We start from the raw sequence: 14,038 nt of genomic DNA, 5'->3' as shown, positions 1-14,038 counted from the left end.
AAATTAACTTTCAAGGAAGATGATACGTCCCTAATAAAAAAAGATCCTAAAGAATCCTTATTTCTTAGAAACCCTTTGAGCTACAGATCATCAACATGACCATTAAATTAAAACTAGAAGTAAATTCACAGATAATCTATTTCAACAAACTTTTATTGCTGACTGTCTTAGTATAGGACAATCAACAACGTATACCTTATGGATGTAACAGAAATGAGGAAACTGAACAGAATATTTCTTAATAGTATACACAAATCTAAAACTCCACTTTCTTAGTCTTTGATTAATTTCCATTCAATCACTGGGGGAGAAAATCTTGTTCCCTCACTTCTTATTTTTTTAAATATTAAGCTTTGGTCAAATTTACTCCTTCTCAAGGGCTTAAGAAATCAGAGGGGCAGATGGTGAGAGATATAGAAACTTCCCTGATAAGGAGACAGAGAAGTAATTAAAACAATGCCAAAACTGAGATTCTGAACTCCCAGAATCAGAGAGGTCTGTCTTTGGAGTCTTCTGTATGCTAAAAGGAATTACCCTCTGATTTCTTATTCATCATTCAGAAACACAAATGTGTTGAGGCACTCAGTTTTGATTTTCTAAAACATTTAGGACTGACTGCAAGAACATACAAAAAGTAGTAGATAAGAAACTACAATACCACTTCATACCAGCTCATGCCACTTTCTTCACTGAATGTAGTGGTAGTTGTGTTATATTAATCTGAATATATTGCTTTAGAATGTGATAAAAAACCCCAAGACTTTAATGTGACCCTGAACTTCAATACACTGAGTACTATTTCACCTCTTCAGATGATCATAATAACCTACAAGTGGAAGGTGTTGGCAACCATTCCTTTCAGGAAAAAAAAAAAAAAAAGAACAACAGTGGATGTTGATGGATGATTCCTACAGGATCAGGAAGGACTTCTGTGCTGGTTTTGCATTGACTGGCACCTGGAGGAGGGCATACATGGAGGTTTTCTCCTTGAGAATTTTCTCTGTGAGTTGATGGGACCAATTGGAGGCTAGGTTGGTGGTTGACAGCCTGAGAAACCAATTGGAGAGTTTAGTCTGCCTCCATATATTCACATTTTTAAAGCAATCAAATCCTGGGAAGGGCCCTCTTCTCTTCTGGCAGCCATGCAGGTAACAGGGCCAGCCTGGCTCCACTGCAGGCCTGTGGGCCTGGCACAGGGCAGGGCCGGGGCCCCTGTGTGGGGAGCTGGCATGGCCCGGCAGGGAGAGGGGTGGCCATGGGCACTGGGTGCTGCAGCTGAGCCCAGGGAGGCTGAGTGAGGCCCCAGCCATCCATCCCACCCTTTCCAATGGGGCCCGAGTCTCCCGAGATCCTGGCACATCCTCTGCATCATCTATGGGAGAGTTTAATCCTTCCAACGCTCAGATAAGACTTGCAGACCTTCAACCCTCCCTTGAGTGAAAGGATACACCAAAGTCACTGAAGCAGGAGCCAAGTTCCAGATGGAAGGAGAATGAGGAGACACCGTGAATTCAGGTTGAAAATCCTTTCTTTTCTAAGCTATAGGGATGGACTGTACTACACTAAAAATTCCTACAAACTATAAAGAAAGACATGGGGGGGTTGGGTTGGAGTGTTCAATTTGATAGATCATTGAGCAAAAGCATCTGTGTTGGGAATCCTTTGCCCTGAGGGAAAAAGGGGATCTCTGTTCCTGGAGATGAATCATGAACAGAGAGAAAGAGAGATGAAGAGAACTTTTGCTTTTTTGAACAGTTCATTATTAAAAGTAGATACCCCATGAGTTTAACATGGCGATAAGCCACAGCTTTTGGGAAAAGCTGTGAAGATGAGAGGAGTTTGTGGAAAGTGAAGCCATAAGGGAACTGTTTTTTCCTTCTTGTGGAAAAGTCCCTATGGACTGACAAGAGAAGACTCCTCTCCCTAGAGTGAACTGAAAAAGATTATTTAAGTTGGTAACTGGCTGAAGTGTTTCTGTATGTTGTTGTCGAGAAGAAGAGGGGGGAGGGATGGTCTGAAGGTTTTATTCTGAATTTATTATTTCTTTATGTTGTTAATAAAGTTTTTCTTCACATGCTTTAAGTTTTAGGCCCGCCTTGCCTTTACTCCTAATCCTATCTCACAGCAGGAAATGAGTATATTGAAATTGGCAAATCTAAAGCACTGCATTAATTGGTGTTTCTGCCTAGTTTTGAACTGAAGCCAAGACAACTTCATCATCAAAAAAGCATGGCTGACTTGCCTATGGGATGTGTCTCTATGGAATACATATTCTGCAGCAATGCCTGCATGTGTCTGACTCAGTTTGTGATATCTCACAAATGCAGAAGCCATATACTGTATTATAAACTGGAAAGGTCTGACACCTTAAATTATTATATAATCAAATAATGACCCTTGCTTATAGAAAATACAGCTTTAATCAACTCATCTGAGCAATGTATGTAATGCAACGAAACTTTCACACCAGCGTTAATGCTTATGATCTTATCAATATCTGTTCATATTGGAGAGGAAAGAACTTAGATGTGCAACAAACTGAACCAGAATTTTACGATGAAAACCGTGCTTTATTTATCTGTTCTCAGTGGCAATTATTTCCTAGCATTGGGGTACTTTTTGAAATGTCTCTGTACCATTTCTGAAAACAGAAAATCTTATTTTTTAATAATCTCCATAAAATACTCCTTTATAGAAATTAGTTGGATGATTCTTATATTCAGCTTATTTCTAGTTAGTGTATTCCATTTGTAAAAAAACTTACAGACTTCAGTTCTCTGGGAAATGAAATTTTTATCTTTTGGGTGTATAAGTAAAATAACAAACTTCACAGTTTAATAACTTTCCCTCTACCTACTTTCCTTTGAAAAAGATAATGTTGGTGACAGTGGCAGTGATATGCCTGATAAAAAGCATGTCCATGAGCCAGTGGTATACTTCATAAATATTCATTCCCCTAAATCATCTATACCTTTCCAAGAAGGCTTTTCTACTTCTCCTTGCTTCTGAATTTAGGAGGAATGTGATCATAAGGTGGAGGTAACTTTTTCTGATGTTTGCAGAGGGGTTTTACAGCTACTGTCATCATTTCCAAAGATGGTAGTGGCAGCATGCCATTACAGTCCAGTAATTTGCCCTCCTGTGGGCAGGACTGCAGATGGAAACACACTTCTGAACAAAGTACCAGTTTTATTTCCATCAGAACATGCTGGTCGTATTTGGCCATCAATATATTAAAACTAGGTCTTTACAAAAGCATGTTTGCAACTGGATTGGCATGGAAAGGTAAGGAAGAAAGTAAGAAACATAAAATAGTCTTTGTGGAGCCACTGTTATAATTTGCCTACCTTTTCAAACTCACTAAGCATACACCGACTGTATTCCTTTCATTGGCTTAAAAAGTCTATTTAAAATTACCAGTGTAATTTTGTCTTTAGAAGAACAGCCAGATGGGTGAGCAGAGGCTGAAATCTCCTCAGCTGACACAGAAGTTATTCTATGAAATTATATTTCCACCTGCCATTGAAAGGAAGGATGTTTAACCCAGAAGCTCTTGTGCTTTCATGCATTATGGCTTCTCATTTCCCAAGAGAGCACTTACTTTACATTAAAGAATTGTGCAAAGTAGAAACACTTAAGAACTTAAAATTACAACTGAAACCCTTCAGCAAATTATCTCTAGTTTGTATGCTTAAAAAATTCTAAGGCAGCATATTCTAGTAGAGCTCACTGTCTGTTTCACTTAATAACATCTGTAACTGAACAGATTTTTTTCCTTTGGAAATCTGTTTTTCCTTATATTTGAAAAAATTATCTGAGGGAATTATTTGTAATACACATCCAACTTACGATCCAACACCAAAAATCACAGGAGAGATAACTAGTGTCAGCTGCATTGAATAAAAGGGCAATAGATAAGCAGAGACCCTGGAGTATAAGCAGAGGGAAGGATGTGAATATAAACTTCTTGTCTACCCTTCCTTTATCTTGCAAAAAAAAAAAGCATTGAAAGTCCCTACAGTTTCATTTGGATATTTCTGGTAGTTGCAAGCAATGCTGGTTATGGCTGGCAACACTTACTGCTGATACATATGAAATGACAGCAGTCATTTTTGTGAGACAGCTAGAATGCTTCCAGACATTTACTACCCAGACACTGTGGATTCAGAGAAGACAGATCCACACCAATCTGAATTCATCCCTATACTCTTTACTGAGATTTAATTTGTATACCATGTACTTTATTAGCCCTGAAGTTATCTTTAAAGTGGTGCTTAGGTGAAATGCTATTTCTTAACTTATGTACTAATTATCTCCATATCAAAAAATTTCCTAGCTTTCTTAGGGTTTGGAGCATTCAGAACAGCACAGATGTTTCATGCTAATGTTTCATTTTTCTAAATACAATAAAGAATGTTAGGGTTTTTTGTTTCTTACCAATTCATGAGTTATATGAATTTGACCCATTTTTTTTAAAAACAGTGTCTTTTGTGCTGCTCTGCCACGTGTTTAACAGCATTAGGAAGAAGTGTGCCAGACACAGAATTGTAAGTGAGGTGAGGAAAATAAGGTACAGGAACACAAGCAAGAGAAATACTGTAAAGTCAAGTATTGGAACTTCTTTTCCATCATCAGAAGCTGATTTACAGGTCCCAAACCTACATATTGTTAGGAGAGGTTTTATGATACTAATTATCTTTACTAGGGGATGAACATACATGCTAAGAGTGAAACAGGTTATTCTCAAGTAAGTATCTTGATCCTAGGTACATTACAAGTATTTCCTCCAGTGTCTCAGCCTGTTAGACGCACTGAGCTAAAATTTATGGAGAATTAAGTAAAGGGTAGAGAAGGGTCATAAAGTGCATCAGTGAAGAATACATTAAAAGTTTCTTAAAGTAAATCTCTGCCACAGTGTGGGCATGCTTGAACAAGTATTCTTATATTTGACAGAGGACCTAAATAGTGAATCATAATTTGCTTTGAGAAACTGGATTTACTGTATTAGATACAAAAGTTTTCATAAAATTTGTATTAATTAACTTTGCCAGTGTATTGCACTCATTCTCATAATGGTTTAAAAAGTGTAATTTAAATCTATATATGTATTTCATATAGCTTAGAATGTCTATTTAGGGCCTACATTGAAAAATTAAAACTGGTAGCTTCCCTAAATCTGTAAACAGAGGCATGGTTTTAAATACGTCTTTTCTTAGTTCAGTAGAAAATACACAAAGGAAGAAAGGGAAAACTACCATGTTTCAACATTTTTTTGTTCAGCAAAAAGTGGATGAATCTGAACATAAACTACTACAAAACAATAACAGACTTTTTTTTCCCTACAATACCAGAGCTATGAGCTACATGGAACAAAGCACAATTTCTATATGGACATACATGATAGTTTTATTAATTATTCTCATATCTACTAATAGTGAGATATTTGTCAATTGTTAAAAGGTTATGGTTAATTTTGGGGACCTTACAATCATCAGATTTTAGGTTTTCTCAGTAACAAAAGCAAGCACTTTTTCTTTACTTTTGTAAGTATTTTCCCCATACTGTCTCTTAAAAGAGAATTCTCCTCTTTCTATGTAGCCCTCCATATAATTTTAGCCAATGTTATAAAGGTATTGGTTCTAGCTACACAACATCATGAAAAATTAAAATTTACTGTTAAATGACATTACAGATTAAGGGATAAATAGTAAGTATTGTCTTGAAAAATCAATTTCTTTTAATTTACGATTCCAAACATTGATAGCATGTATTGAAACTACCTAACATTGCATTCCTCAAGGGAGGAATCAAGGTTAATTAGTTATTTCACTTTCTATTTCCATGTCTTAACATGGATTTTAACCTTAACTACTGACTTCCTGCATTTGGACATCATTCTGCAGTGTGGAGTATCCCTAATGCTTTATTTTGAAGTAATGCAGAATTTTAAACTTGGGTGAAACATGTTAGTTCCCTGAAAACTTGGGAAACAAAGTAATTTAATAACAGGAGCTTTGTAAAAAGCATATCTGCCATGAAATTTTAGCACTCTTCTATCCTAATTTTTTCTATTTACTTAGTAAATATTGTTCTTCTCTCAGTTACTGATGATGACCAAATGCTCCTTCAAAAAAATTATTATAAATTAGTATAATTTAGTATTAAATAACATGAGGCTCTTAAAAGGACAGCAATTTCTAAATTATTAAATACCAATGCAGTTTATTCAGAAACCTGAACTTTCTTATGGGGAAATGACAGACTTCTGCAGGACTGCTACAAAAAAGCAGAGCATAAACTTCTACTGGATTACAGTGCCATTGCTATCCAGCCTTCAAGGCACAACAGTAGCATCAATTAAGGCTTGTGTGCTACAAAAAGCCAACAATGCAAATGCATCAGGTCTTTACACTGTAGATCAAAGTGGAAAGTACTGGCTCCAATCAGGAAGCAAACTTCTGAGCTCAGATTTCCTTTGGAAATTCAAGATGCCCCAAATGTTGTGATAACCTTCCACTTCATCCCCATTTATTCTTTTTGCATTTTTGTTAAGATCTATGATGTGTTACTATGCTTCCTTGACAAAAATGCTTAGATGTTAGACAAATTATTTTAGATTTAAAAATTCTGAACTTCAAATAGTATTTCAGATATGTAGAGACAGACTTTTTTCATATTTTAAGTAAAACCATGTCACACAATTGGGGGGTTTTGCCATTTGTTTATGATATTTTATTTTATATGCGTGTCACTAAAACTGAAGTCTCATAGAAAACTTTTTACGACCCGCAATGTTCTAAAGGCAGGCATAAAACAGTATTCCTTTAGCAAAAAAAGACAAGGGCAGGGGATGGAGGGTGAGGAGTGAGAAAGTTGGAAATAGTTATGTATAGTCTTAAGTGGCTTGTGGACACATTTTTGTGAAGGTTTGTGTTGGATTTGTTTTGTTGGGCTTTTCTTTCTTTGGTTGGTTTGGTTTGGTTTGATTTTGTTTAATTTCATTTTGCTGGGTTTCATTTTGGTTTGGTTTGGGGTTTTTAAACTAAAAAATATAGTTAAAACTGTCCCTAAAAATGCAAGCCACTTGAACTCTGTCACTCCTAGACATCTAGCAGGAATAAGCGTAACGTGCTCTATTTGCTGTTGAGGTGTTCATAGCCTGGAGATTTGAGAGAGACTGCCATAGTTAAAGATGGAAGACTTCATCATCAGAGACAAAACAATGATGACTGCATCAACTGGAGAGCTGACAGGAGATGATGTTAATACAATCCATCCTAGCTGTGTTTCAACTAGTGTCTCTATTACCTCAGACTGGAGTATTTGATTTCTCTCATTGTACAAAAAAGACATTCCTTGACATGCACTTCTTCTAGAAAACCTCTCACTAAAACTCAGGTCCTGTAATGCAGCCGAGGTTTGACTGACTGTGGTGAGTTGACCCTGGCTGAATGCCAGGTGCCTGCCCCTCTCTTCCTCAGCTGGACAGGAAAGAGACAATATCAGGAAAGCTTTGTGGGTTGAAATAGGGACAGGAAGAGACCACTCACCAATTACCAGCATGAGCAAAATAGATTCAACTTGCTGACATCAGCTTAATTTTATTAAGTCAGAGTAGGAGTATGAAAAATAAAAAACAAATCTTAAAACAACTTTTCCCCCATCCACCCCTTCTTTCAAGGCCCAGATTTACTATGGAATGGAGAATGGGAGTTGCAGTCATTACACATCACTGCTGCTCCTTTTGCCTCACACTGCTGCCTTCTCCAGCATGGAGTCCCACCCACCCACTGCACACAGTTCTCCATTAAATTCCCCAGCATGAGTCCTTCCCATGGGCTGCAGTTCCTCATGAACTGCTCTAATGTGGGTCCCATCCTTCAGGCACAGCCTGCTCCTGTGTGGGTCCCCCACGGGTTCACAGGGGACCAGCAAACCTGTTCCAGCATAGGCTCCTCTCTCCACAGGGCCACAGGTCCTACCAGGACTCTGCTCCAGCACAGGCCTCCCATGGGGTCACAGCCTCCCTTCACGCATCCACCTGTTCCAACATGGTGTTCTCCAGGGGCTGCAGGTGGATTTTGGTCTGCACCATTGGCTGCAGGGGAACCTCGACTCTGGTGCCTTCTCACTGACCTTGGTGTCTGCAGAGTTGTTTACTTCATGCATTCTCACTCATCTTTTCTGGCTGTTGTTGTATAGCAATTTTCTACTCCCTTTAAAAAACATGTTATCCCAGAAGCCCAACCGTTGTCACTAATGGGCCTGCTGTCCTACCACTGTCACTCCATCCTGGAGCCTCTTGGCATCAGCTCTATGGCACATGGAGAAAGCTTCTGGCAGCTTCCCACAAAAGACACCCCTGTAGCCTGCCTGCTACTAAAACCTGGCCATGCAAACCCAATGCACTGCTCAAACATGAAGCCCATTGGTTATTGAAGAATGAGGTAAAGACAAGCATCTTCTGAAAGTACCACCAGATTACAAGTTTTACTCCAGCACTGAAGACCATCCTTCTCATATAAGAGGAGGGGTATTTGTAATATTTTTTATTTTGCATACAGGCTGAAAAGAGACTTTGAAAAGTGCTAGAATTGCAGGCACACTTTAGCTGTATGACCTAATTTACAACTAAATGCAGACTTGAAACTATCACTGTTCTTCATCTTGAAGACAATTTAGCCAGCTGGACTATATGTTCTTATTATTTCTCACATCTTTTTTTATCAAGATATGACTGTCAAACTGTCAAATTTAAATTCATTAAGTCATCTATAAGTCAAGACAATTCTGACTTTTCAGAAACTATTTTAGCCTCCAATCTTATCTGCTAGCTCCTTTCATACAGCCCTTAATGGTTGTCTGTCATTAGTATATTCTTTTCTTCAAGTTCTATGGGCAACTTTCTGTCCTGAGCCTAGTCCACTGTCCTCATGTTTTGATATTTCCTTTGTTTACCCATTTTTATTCTATTTATTCTTTTTCACTCTGCTTTTCACTTTCCAAATCACAGCTAACTCCTTCACAAAACTGCAACAATGAAAGGTAAAATACCTTCACCTTTTACCAATATTCCTCTTCCAGTGGAATCTGGAATTCCTTACCAGTTTAACTAAGCATGCTGTACAGTGTCCATGGGACAAGCTAGACATTTTATAATGTATATAAATATGAAAGCATAAAGCAGAAAGCCACATAACTCAGCTGGCTGGAGAACAAAAAATGGGACTGGATCTTACATCATTCAACCTGTCTGAGATAAAAGCATGATCAGGCCTGCAAAGAGTTCCTCTCTTCACCAAGAAGAAAAAGTCAAACTTTTCTTGACAATTTAGGGGATGCATACTCAATTCTCACCCCTGGCACAGGTCACTGCTTGTGATTTTTGCTTACTAGAAATCTTAAGTATCTTTGGTGTGAAATATATAATAGTAGGAAAGCAGACATTCTGTATGTCAAACATCAAAATTCAGTTTTCTAGAGAAATTATTCTGAAGTGAGGGCCATTCTGAAAGGGCCAACTCTGAAATTTATCTAATTCACAGAAGTAACTAAGAGTAAGAAAAGGCTGTTTTCTTAATCATGGCTAGCGAGAAACAATCATAAAATGTTAGTTTCTCCATTGTTTATGCCCTCAAAAAAGAAACAATCACTGTGTACCATCATCTTCAATAAAAACAGCTCATTATGAGTCAGACCTGCACACACCTAAATAGTACCAAAACTGAGTTATATACATATAAACACTACAAGTGGTAAGGAACGGAAGCAAAAAAAAAAGCATTCTCCTTGAAAACTTAAGAAACTGACAGCCTGATTGTGATTATAATGTTTAGTCATACCTTCCATTAAAAATTTATAGAGGGGGTGTGTTTAATTTCTTTTTGCTTCTGTTCCTCACCCCTTGTGCATTTTTTTACATGTATACTCATCAACACTTGGATGGAGGGGTAGATGCCTCCTCAGCACATTCACTGAGAACACAGAGCTGGGAGGAATGGCCAACACCCTGGAGTGCTGTGCACCCTTCAGAAAGACCTCAGCAGGTTGGAGAGATGGGCAGACAGGAACCTTCTGAAATTCAGCAAAGGCAAGGGCAGGGTCCTGCACCTGGGGAGGAACAAGCCCAGGCACCAGCACAGCCTGGGGCTGACCTGCTGGGGAGCAGCTCTGCTGAGAAGGACCTGGGGGTCCTGGTGGACAACAAGCTGTCCATGAGCCAGCAGCATGTCCTGGTGGCCAAGAAATCCAATGGGATCCTGGGGGGGGCATTAGGAGGAGCATTGGCAGCAGGTGAAGGGAGGTGATCCCTCCCCTGTACTCAGCTGTGGTGAGGCCTCACCTGGAGTGCTGTGTCCAGTTCTGGGCTCCTCAGGACAAGAGAGACATGGAGCTCCTGGGGTGGGTCCAGCAGAGGGGTGTGAAGAAAATTAGGGGACTGGAGCATCTCTCTTACGAGGAAAGGCTGAGAGGGAGCTGGGCCCATTTAGCAGTGAGAAGAGATGACTGAGAGGGAACCTCATCAGTGCCTATAAGTATATGAAGGGGAGGTACCAAGAGGAGGTGAAGGGGAGGTATCAAGCCAGCCTCTTCTCAGAGATGCTGAGCAATAGGACAGAAACTGATGCCCAGGAAGTTCCACCTGAACATGAGGAAGAACTTCTTTATTGTGCAGGTGACCATGCACTGGAACAGATTGCCCAGAGAGGCTGTGGAGTCTCCTTCACTGGAGATACTCAAGAAGTGCCTGAACACAATCCTGTGCCATGTGCTCCAGGATGACCCTGCTTGAGCAGGGAGGTTGGACCAGATGAGCCACCACGGTCCCCTCCAACCTGACCCATCCTGTGATTCTGTGTAATTGAGTGCTCTTTTGTTGTATGTTATATATTTGATGTAGACATGTTCTTTATATGCTTCTAATTTTCACTTAACAGTGAAGTCAATTTCCTATTTTAAGTCTGAAAAGAGGTACAGTCAATGAAAAAAATGTTTACAAGCCTCTCAGAAATATTTATTTTACTCACATATGCAAATAATATCTAGTAGGTACTGGAAACTAGGAGATGGAAAGGAAATAATAACTTTGACATAGTTATAGAGGCATTCAGTCACTGCATGGGTAGAATCACAGGTGATGTGGCTACCACAAAACATAAATCTTGAAGATTTTTTGCCCACATATTTTTCCCACGTTTCCCACATGGCATGTTAATTCATAAAATCAAACTTGCAGTGCAACTTTCTTTAATAACTGTGCAGTTGAAATAAACTTGTATAAAAGCTAAAGGAATATGATTTCTGCATCTTATCAAATCAGCATTTGCCATATCATGCCATCTCAAGAATGAGCTGAAAGCTTCAAAGAACTGAGATTTCAGAGTTTTAAAAGACCTTATGTATAAGAAGCCAAAAGATATCAAACACAGAAAATAGTGATGGTAAAAACATTCCTACGATCACAGGATATATGCTATCACTATGTTTTTTTTCCAGATTCTAACCAGTCTAAGCTCTTTAAATATATTCTGGTCATCATGCCATCATTGCATGATAAAGTTGCTGCATATATTAAATAATTTTGTGTATAAAACATGTATAAAGCATATACAAATATCTCAAATAGAGGTGCCAAGTGGATGGTGCCAGACTCTTTCCAGCGGTGCTCAGCACCAGAACAAGGAGCAATAGCCAAAAACTAAAACACAAGAAGTTCCACTCAAGATGAGGAAGAACTTCTTTATACTAAAGGTGGCACAGCACTGGAGCAGGTTGCCCAGGGAGATCATGGAGTCTCCCTCTCATGAAACATTCAAAACCCAGCTGGATATATTCCTGTGTCACCTGCTCTGAGTGCAGGGATTTGAATGAGATGATATCCAGAGGTCCCTTCCAATCCTAGAAATTCTGTGATTCCATGAATATGTAGAGGTATGACATAGGAATTAGAATGAAAATACTGTATTGGAAGATTGAGGGTTTTGTTATATATGTGACAAATTCACAGCAAGGTCACCTATACAATACAAAATGTTATTTATAGGAATTTGAGAAATATTAATATTTAATGATTGGAAGAGCTCTTTCTTTAAGAAGGCAGGGAAGGAGAAAGGCACTAAGGCACGAAGGAAGGAAGATAAATCAGAGAAGTTATTACATGTATTTTTAAATTATTACTGTTGTTCAGGTCTTACACAATTGCTTTTGAATTCTAAAATTCATCTACACTAGATGTGTAGGGGCTTTTTCATACATAATATAAATGAGAGCATAGTTTCCCAGTGATTATCTAACACATTAGGTAGACTTAAAATAACTGTTCACTTCCAACTCCTTCTTTTTGATCAGCAGATTGCAAGCTTTCATTTCAGTCCACACTGGAACTTTTAACAGTTCCATCAGCTAATGAGTCAAAAAGCATGTCATCCATAATTCTGTATTGGTCAATCCATGTACATAAAAGAAGAAACCTCTTGATAAAAGAAAATGCCCAGTCTTTTTAGAGTCATCACAATGTACTAACATTGCTGTCTTTTGACAGAAGGCTTGAAATATTTCCTGACCAAACACTACTCAGATTTTATCAGTGTCATAATAACAACATACTCTTTAAAACTATATGCTGATACTTTAAATGTATCAAGTGATGCTGAGTGCTCTACGCCTGTTTTATACAGATCATGCTTGAGTGAAAGAGGATTTAAAGAATATGAATATTGACAATATAATAAATATCCAATGATAATAGTTTGAATTTTATTAAAGACAAAATTTAAAAGAGAAAAAAAATTACCTTTTAACCACTTCTCTTTCATAAAGAAAGGCAGAAAAAAAAGTAATGGGGAAGAAAATATATTTAAAGCCAAATATTTAAAAATATGAAACAGAGTAGGAAGGTTGTGAGTCAAGTCTCAGGACAGATTTAACTGGAATCTGAAATCAAAGGGTATACAATGAGTCTTCAGTTCTAAATTTAAATCCCCTGGTAATATATACTAAATAAAATGCAATGCCACTTGTGAATACCATATACAGGAAATATGGAACATCAGAACAAGATGATGCAGGAAAAAAAATTATATCAATTATTAACTAATATTAAAAAGGTGATAAATTAAAACATATTTTAAACTCACTCACTTGTGACCAATCTCATGTGCAATGGTAAAAGCTGAACCTAGGCCAATGTCTTCATTAATGCTGCAGCTCCTTTCAGGCTCACACATTCCAGCCACAGAGGCCAAGCCTGAATAAACAGAAGGAGACACAAAGGGTCATGCCAAGGTGTTTCAGTCTTAAAAGCCCTAGTTATAAATGCCTGGATTCTTTTTAATAACTTCTATGCACAGAAGGAGCAGTTGGCAAAAGGTTAACTTTCTAGTCATTTGCAAAATCACTGGGGGGAATTTCACTTTGCCGGCTAGACATTAATATTTTTTGAACTGCAGTCAGTGCTGGAAAATGTCTAGACTAGGGGTTAGATTTATAAATTTTACTTCTGGTAACTTGGGACCACCTAGTAACTTGAGCCAGGAGAGGGAATTCAAGAAAGCATTTCTATTTTAACATTCTTGTGCCTGAAGAAAGCAAAATGTATCCACATTATTTTTCTAAAGAAATCTGTTTAAGTTTAGTGGGTTCATAAAAACATACAAGCAACTTTTTTAGCTATGAAAAACCTCACATGGTACGTTTAAAAAAAATTAAAAAAACAAAACTGAATGCATCAGTGAAGAGAGAGGAGACATTAATAACAAGCACGCATTTAACCATGGAAGTCTTTTCCATTTATCACCCATCATCTTCTGGCATTAAAACCTTATTGTGTTACAAGGGCTTTTAAAAACTTTCTTCAGAGAGAGAACACCACTAGCATGTACCAACTCTGGCTCTTCTGTATCTTTTTCAGCAACAGATTATTACAGAACATATTGCAATCATAATTTAGTGTCATTAGAGAAAGCTTTAAACATCAGGTTTATTTAATGTATTTCTCCCCTAGAATTTCTTATCTGAAGGAAGCAGCCAACCTTTCTTT

The 14,038-nt window shown here is 38.0% G+C and overlaps 1 protein-coding gene across 4 annotated transcripts in view; it reads right to left on the bottom strand.

Annotated features, from left to right (window-relative positions):
• Nucleotides 1-14,038, bottom strand: part of ADAMTS6 (ADAM metallopeptidase with thrombospondin type 1 motif 6) — a 147,764-nt gene that overhangs the window by 72,355 nt on the left and 61,371 nt on the right. For all 4 annotated transcript variants that reach the window (XM_088156084.1, XM_088156083.1, XM_014881422.2 and 1 more), the window contains exon 9: nucleotides 13,141-13,246. In XM_088156084.1, coding sequence (XP_088012210.1) covers nucleotides 13,141-13,246 — 106 coding nt within the window. The remainder of the gene's footprint in view (nucleotides 1-13,140; nucleotides 13,247-14,038) is intronic.

Source organism: Sturnus vulgaris, chromosome Z (genome assembly GCF_052056855.1).
Source record: "Sturnus vulgaris isolate bStuVul1 chromosome Z, bStuVul1.hap1, whole genome shotgun sequence".
NCBI classification, from domain to species: Eukaryota; Metazoa; Chordata; class Aves; order Passeriformes; family Sturnidae; genus Sturnus; species Sturnus vulgaris.
Note: the sequence above shows the minus strand (reverse complement) of the source record. Positions and strands in the feature narration are given on the sequence as shown.